The sequence below is a fragment of the Zingiber officinale genome, chromosome 4B, assembly GCF_018446385.1.
Source record: "Zingiber officinale cultivar Zhangliang chromosome 4B, Zo_v1.1, whole genome shotgun sequence".
Classification (NCBI taxonomy): Eukaryota; Viridiplantae; Streptophyta; class Magnoliopsida; order Zingiberales; family Zingiberaceae; genus Zingiber; species Zingiber officinale.
In genome coordinates, this window is record NC_055993.1 from 4,958,043 (window position 1) to 4,966,091 (window position 8,049).

An 8,049-nucleotide genomic window follows, 5' to 3' on the forward strand; every position below is an offset into this window, starting at 1 on the left:
TGAAAACCTCCCATATCTCAACCATTGCACCACTTCAAAGGGACTAATATAGGGATTTTTATGGTGCTTTCTATAGGACCAAATCAGTTATCATGTATTATAAAAAAATAAAACAAAAAATTAAACTGACAAAGCTGGTCAAATGTAGATAGTCAACCTAATGGACTGGACAAGTTGAGCAGTTTGCATGAGTTGAACAAATCAAGCAAACTAAGAACCAAGAACGAACAGATCAATGGACCAGTGTGCCGGTGATATTGAAAGAGCCAAATGAAAATCGTTGAAATCGAAGAATCCTATGAGCAGAGAAACGACAATAAAAAGAAAATGGAATCACATCCCGAATGACAATTCCATACAAAAGGATTTATCTATGAAAAAAATTACACTAGGAATGGTCTGATGGCATATTGATTTGTATCCCTAACCAAGAAAACACAAGACGATAGAATACCAGTCGCAAAGCCATTTCAGGAATAGATCATTCTCTCTGATGCTGCTCTGCGGCAACTTTCTCTTTCGTCTTAGCTCCGACATCACTTGCTGCCTTGGCAACTTTACTGAATGCGCCAGTCACCCAGGATGCGCCAGTAAAGACATACCTGTTCTTCATGATTGCGGATCCAGCATTGCTTATTGTCTGTTCAGCTGCAGTGAAGGCTGATTTAGTCGTCTCGGAGACCTTCAACCTCTCATCGACTACCTTGACTCTCTCATTGACAGCTGAAGTACCCATGCTGATCTTCTCAGTCAGTCCGATTTTCTTGTCAAAGGAAGCAACTCTAGAAGAGGCAGTGGATGTGAGGCTGTGCTTCTCATCGAAAGTTTTTGCTTTGTTGACAGCATCTTTGCCCAGGATAAAGCCCTTGGCAAGCATTGAAGTGACGACGTCTTCAGCCTTCTGTACGACTGATCCAGATCCACTTGTGGCTTTAGCCTCATTATGCTGAGAATGAACACTATCAACTTCATAACACATGGAAAAAATGGTTAGGAATAACGGGCGCTAAGCTTACCTCTGGAGCTGAAACAACTGTGGGTACTTGGTATTCTGGGGCAGGCGTAACAATAACTGAGAGATCAACTATTGTTGCTCCCTGAAAAAAGAATAAATGGCATCTAAGGATAAAAGATCTGAAGACGAAAATGGAACTAAAATATGAGATCTTTCAGTTTTTAGTAGTACAAAATATTCTGAATTCTCAGATAATATTGGAAATTTGAAATAATATCCAACATTCTTGAAATATTACAAGGATAACAATCAAATGATATTTTATCTATTCTGGAATATATTCTTATCCTCTCTGTTGATGCTAAAAAACCATTTAGCATTTAAAGACAAACGTTTGATTGATCAAATAGGGGAAAAAGACAGATGGGTGAAATGAATCTGGAGAGAAAACAGAGAAATAATGACGCAGATAAACTTGAAAAGCCAATAATGTTTTTAGGAAGCCTTACAGAAAGAAGGAGAGCTGTTTCTGCCCCCTGTGAATCTCTGAAGGTGACATAAGCAATTTGAGACCACTCATCAGCACTGTTACAAATGTAGGGTGAGTTGAGCCTGTTCAAGACTAGAAAGTGATAGAACAGAATTATCATTATCGATAAAATGAACCTTTGCAATTCAACATGTTCAATGTCCCCAGAAAAGGAGAAGAATTCTTTGATATCTTGCACTGATGCACTGAGGGAAACATTGCTGATTTTCACTGACCTTACCTGTAGTATATAAGAAATTCAATGAGATTTTTTTTTCTTTTTTTGTAAAAAAAAATGATCAACATTAAAACACCAAGACGCATAGTCAACTTAACAGAAATTGATAGCGTGCCTTGATTCATAGACAATATTATTCTACCCAAAAAAGAAAGAAAAGAAACTAAGAATCACACAAGAATTCAAAAGGATTTTTGTATCCAGAAGTAAAAAAACATGTAAATGACTTGCAGGTTTTCTTTAAGCATGAGGGGATAAATTAATATTTGAGGGCTTATGTGTGATGGATTAGAGGCAAGTGTGAGCACCAAACTTTGCAAAACATTAAGTTGTGTTGGAATGAGCCAGAGTATATCCTAACCTCTATTAGAGACTGATTTTAAGTTTAGAAAAGGAACACAAGAGAGAGGTTGAAGCTTATTTTTGCTGTTACTTGGAGAGGCAACCAACAGACAGAACGTGCAGCATGAGCAACACAACAGCAGAAGCTTTTCTCTCCAATGAACAACTGGTATTCATAGTGAGAGAGAGTTGTGTGGCATGAAGACATTCACACTCTATAAAGGCATGATTTTTTGAACATTTCAGTGCGAACAATAAAGAATGCCTATTCACTGCTCATGAATGTGCCAATGAACATGCATTTTAGTAGAGAAAAGAGTTACTTTAATTTCCGTCATTTCCGACATCGTTACTGTTAGATTTATTATGGATATTGACTTGCTTTTATCTTCTCTATGATTACGGCAAATAGTACACTACATGTAAAAGAAATAAGTTCGCAAGTTAGCAGATTTCTTTTAATATTCCTTTTAAATACAGCTGGATATTCAAGATATTTTGCAACAATGAAGCAGCTTAATAATGAATACAATCAATGGTTTCAGTATGGTCTCTGGCTCTCTGCATCCTTTGAATTAATTAAAAGAGAAAATATATCTGATCAATTTAATCATAGAAGCAAATTCTTTGGTTGGAAATTGATGCTGTATATTTAATCTAGACATCAGCATGCCAAAAATAAAACATATGGTGCTTGGATGATCTTGTTCTTGTTAGTTCACATTAAGCAAGAGCATCTAAGATTTTCCTAGTGGATACCTAGACTGTTGTATCAGAAGCTGTGACATTGTACTGACAAGGAAGCTCTTGGTTCAAAAGGGTTTTTTTTTTTTTTTTTTGTCAATTCTCAATGACAAGATTCAAGATATATCCAAAAGATATATAACAAATAAGTTCCATATGCAAATTTGAATTATAGTATCCACATCTATTCAGGCAAGCGAAAATGCATCACCAGTTTGAAACTAGAAGCAATCACTTCAATTTGGTGATGCATCCTTATTAACTTATTTTTGTAAGCACTTGTTTTCATAATGATGATAAATTTTTTTCATCGATTACAAGGAAACACAGATAAAAGTTGCTATAAAGAATGAAGATGTATGTCATACATTTTGAGGGGAAAGAAAAAACAACAACATAGTACTCTAGGTAGACTGTCAATAGCTTAGACTTGTGTTCCTAAATACTAGAAAAGGCAGATAAGCAATTAATCTCTTTTGGACCCTTAAGTATAAATTTAGGCTTTGCCCTAATATAGTCTTTGACTAGTTGATCCGCCATTGTAAAGAGGGGAAAACATCCATTAGAAATTCAGTTGCCATATCAAATCAATTAAGCTAGGATCAAATAAAATTGGAGCCTTTTGATGTACACTCTCCTGGAAGCTAATTGACTAAAATACATTAGGAAGGTCCAATCACTTTATCCAAAAGGGTACAATTCTATCTAATTCATGATGGACTACATGCAAACCTGAATACTAGAGATACATAAACATTCAAAATCTGCTTTTAACCAGATGTTCGGCAGAAAGATAAAAGAATGAAGAACAAAATTAGAGATTGAATTAATTTTTCATACTTTCATTGAAATATCAATATAGTTTCTATAGCTATTGCAATTGATAAAGAATGGGGGAAAAACAAAGATTTGCCTAATTACAGGATATGCTCTACAGAAGTTACCTAGGTTTTTGTATCTAGATATGGATAGTTAGTATTAAGGAATCATTGATTAAGCATCATCTAAATATTTGATTGAGAATAATCCTTACTATCATCCCTAAAACTGGACAGGAAATGTCTTCCTCGAGTTTCAGCACGGAAATCTCTGTCCTTGATCATCTCAACAAAGACAGATACTTCCGATCTACTTATATTTTGAAGCTTGAACTGTTGAACTCCAATTATAGACAGTCAAATTTATCATCGCCCAAATAAAAAAACACAGCAAAAGCAAGACCCAGTCCCTCGCTCACTGTTTCAGATCTCACAGATTCAAGTAGTCCATAGACAAAATCAGGAAGCTGAATCCGGTCGGTGAAAAGATACAAACATCATTACATCGCTACAATGAACAAAACCCCTAAATTAGTCACCAGCAACAAACGGCGAACAGTCGCAGTTGAAACGCGACTAGATTAACGAGATTCCTCAACAAGTTAGCCAGCAAAAGAAACACAGATAGAGATTTGCACAGGAGAAAGAAGCACTCACAGTCACCGACATTGGAGCTACTCGAATCGAAGTCCGGGAGGTGGAGAGAGAATTGGCACAACTCAAACAGAAACCCCTAAAACGAAGATCTTGATGACCTGAGAGGTAAGTAAAGGACAGGGAACATAATAAAATGGAGTGGCAGCTATTATTTGCTATATTGGCCGTTCGTTGGAGTCAATGAAGACCCAGTCGATGTACGTCAGTATACGTAGCCATCGAGACTTTGGCACACTCTTCTTGAGATAATTTTAAGGTTTTTTAAATATTATATGTAATAATAATAATATTATTATTATTATTATTATTTTAAAAAAATAGATCTAGGTGGATTGGTGAGAGATAATGATCCCACATGTTAAACAGGTGGAGGTCATTGCCTTCCACCAATGTAAATGTCGGATCAAGAGATGGTCCAGCATTTATGGACAAGAGGATCCCTTCCCTGTATCTAGCAGCTTTTGGAACCGACCAACGGTTATGAGGGGGATCTCGTGGTCCATATAGACTAGGAGATAGACCATATAGAATTATGGTTGGATTATGATGATGATCCGGTCATAATTAATCGTGATTCCTTCTTGAGTTCATCGTCCCCAAATGATAGTTTGGGTCGAGACGGGTGGCCATCTGAAGGCCCCACGCTCGGTGACCAGTAACTTGGTCACTTGTCCATTATCGGTGGCTTTCAGCCAATCTTTGACCATCTGTCTAGATCCAAACTATAACATGAAGACGATAAATCTAAAGAGGAATTGTAATCAATTGTGATGAGATTGATTTCTTATGATCCATCCTCGAATCAATGCAAATATGGACTAGGAAATCTGGTCCCAACACGAGTGAGGAATAATAATATACTGACATAATTATGTGTGCATGGATTATTAAAATGTTTCTATAAATTAAAACTTTGATTAAATCTAAATAATTAAACAATCGAATTGATTCAGAAATTTAATTCGATTTATTTGAAATTTTGATTTTTATATTAAATCAATTTTTTTTATTAATAATAAAAAAATATTAAGTTTTTTTTACTTTTATATTAAATTAATTAGACTTTTATTAATTTTTTAAAATATTTTATTTTTTAAAAAAAATAATTTGATTACCGAATAAATTAATTTATTTTATATGGGTTTGATTTATTTGATTTTAATGATAAAATTCAATTGATTTGTATAAAAAAAAATTTATTTATTCAATGTTGAATAATATGATTCCATCCTTTCAGTTTAGAAATACAGTTGTCATTTTAACTATGAGCAAACATATGTATAAGGAAAAAATCTTAAGAAAAAAATTCAAGAATAGATATATAAATTTATGATCCATCATTTCACTTTTTTATGAGTCGTATCATTTTATATATCTATACTTAAATTTTTCCTTAAAATTTTTTCTTTGAGTATAACATTTTTCTTTAACTATATCAATAGAACCTATTTAGTCTCTATCAATTTGAGATATTTTAAACATTATATGTAGTTTTATTATTATTATTTTATTAGTTTATTCTATACAATTATGTATGTATGATTAAAATACTTATATAAGTTATAACTTTAGGGTGGGTGAGTAAACTTAAATCAAAATAATCTATTGAATGAATTAATTCAAAATTTAATTTCATTATAGGAAAGTTTGTCTGTTTTTTAAAAAATATCAATTATTAAATTGATTTGTTTTTTAATTTTGAAATAAACTTTTGTTCGGTTCAGTTGATAAAAAAAAATCAATTTTTTCAATTTTAATAATTTGATTGATTGGTTTGGTAATTCTAATCAAATGTTCACTTGTAATTACGGTATCATTTTAGCTATATAAGTAGGTATTATCTATTGAATTTCTGGAATACTTCTATTAATGTAGGACTTTAATAGTAGATATTTAATTTGATATGAATTTTTATTATAGTTACTTAATGTCTCTAGATTTAGTTACTTGGCATGTCTTGATGGCTAATATTATTCATTTTTCATTAACTGCAATTTTGCTTATTAACCAACATAAAAAATCTCAAACACTCCTGAAACTTACAAAATTATCATCCTACTCTCAGATATCAATTCCATCATATAAGAAAAATAACTAATGAAAATGGTGAAGAAAGTCTAATCTTCAAATGACTTCCCAATTTCATTGACATTGATTTGACATGAGGAATCTTACTCCAGTTCTTGTCCACCTTAAACATTGTCTGCCTCAAATATTAGGATCGATCTAAAGGGATCAGGGTGGATTGAATGATGTAGTCTAACCATACCGACTATGTATTTGGGTCATATTCTTGGTCCTCACGGGTTAAGTTTGGATAATGGTAATCGACTCACCAACCGATCATTGATTAGATGTTTCAACCTATTATAAATATAATAAATAGTCATAGTTTAACATACATTCAAACAATGCCGATTGTGCCTCTTGAGGTGGCTTGGGATCAGGCTATCTTTGAAAATCTTTTCCCAATATATTTTACTCCTAAAAGGCAATCAGTATGGGATGTACTTTCCCCCATAAGAAAGTGAGAATTTGTTGTGATCTAACTGAGATAGAGTACTTAATTGACTTTGGAAAATGGACTCGTAGGTAAATAAATTGGTCGCTTATTGAGTCAGCTTATGGTCGGATTAGATGTCTATCGGGTCGGTGGTAATTGATTGGTGATAATCATGTTGGTGATATTATTATTATTATTATTATTATTTTATCATGATAATTATGTATGTATTATTAAAACATTTTATAAGTTATTGCTATCATTTTAGCTATAAAAGTATTATCACTACTATCACGCTTAGTTGGAAGGCTACAAGTGGGCGATCATTGCTCACGCCTCCCGTTTTCACCTATATCATACCGAATTTGAAATTTTATGAGTAATTTTTTGATTCGACAGAGACAAATAGTCAAGAACGTTATATTCATTAAACATTCTACAAGAATATCATAGTAGTTGTGGCGGGAGAGAAGGAGAAGACGGATGATTCTACAACGGTTGCAGAGGAGGAGAAGAAGATAAAGAATATAGTGGCGGCGATGGGCGCCTTCAAGGAACCTCAGTAGCAAAGGCCTCAGAGAGAACAAAAACCTACCTGATACCATCTCTAAATGTTCTTTTATTGGAGATTGAATGAGATTAAGTAGAGAAAGCAAAAGTATTTTGTTTTGGTTGGAGCTGTAGTCACATGTGAAAAAACTAATGGCATAAATTTAGGAGCACTTTTTCCTCAAGATCTCTTTAGGGAAAAGGATAATGTCCAATTTAGAGTTGTCAATTATATCCTTTATGAAATTGACAAGTCAATTTGAGAAATTTTTTACACAGATATTCAATTAGTTCACACTTGTTTAATATTGAATTGGAATCCAAAACAAAATAATTATGTGAAAGAGATTTGCGCTTTCTTTATTGAGGTAAAGGGAAATGATCTGATTCCAAATTTCATGAGAATTGAGTTAGTAAAATCTAACATTTTGTATATTAGAAAAATATATGATAGGCAAGTTCAGGATTGATTTCCGATAATGGACTATATTGTACAAATATAAATCCAGGTTAGTTTTCAATTACTTACACAATATTAAAATACTGTTGGCACATTGTTGAATCAAAATAAAGAATGCCAATATTTGATCATTTTATCATCATCCAAATGTTATCGGTTCATTTAATGGTTCAAAATATAACATGCTAAAAAAATCGGATCCCGATTAATTTATTGTGCCCCTTTCTCTTTTGGGACTATTGTCACTAAAATAA

The 8,049-nt window shown here is 33.0% G+C and overlaps 1 protein-coding gene across 1 annotated transcript; it reads right to left on the reverse strand.

Moving 5' to 3' along the window:
* Nucleotides 1–317: 317 nt before the first annotated feature.
* LOC121974528 (binding partner of ACD11 1-like) lies at nucleotides 318–4,436 on the reverse strand. Its single transcript, XM_042525642.1, has 5 exons — nucleotides 4,284–4,436; nucleotides 1,622–1,725; nucleotides 1,465–1,540; nucleotides 1,017–1,097; nucleotides 318–946 (listed from the first exon to the last, which is right to left on the reverse strand). The coding sequence occupies exons 1-5, from the start codon at nucleotides 4,293–4,295 to the stop codon at nucleotides 482–484; spliced, it is 738 nt and encodes a 245-aa protein (XP_042381576.1). The 5' UTR covers nucleotides 4,296–4,436; the 3' UTR covers nucleotides 318–481.
* Nucleotides 4,437–8,049: the final 3,613 nt, after the last annotated feature.

Bases quoted from the DNA above. Each gene is read 5' to 3' on its own strand.
- LOC121974528 (XM_042525642.1), bottom strand. The intron at 1,541-1,621 runs GTTCATTTTATC...CATTTGTAACAG, and splicing joins GAACATGTTGAATTGCAAAG to TGCTGATGAGTGGTCTCAAA. The intron at 1,098-1,464 runs GTAAGGCTTCCT...TTCTTTTTTCAG, and splicing joins AAACAGCTCTCCTTCTTTCT to GGAGCAACAATAGTTGATCT.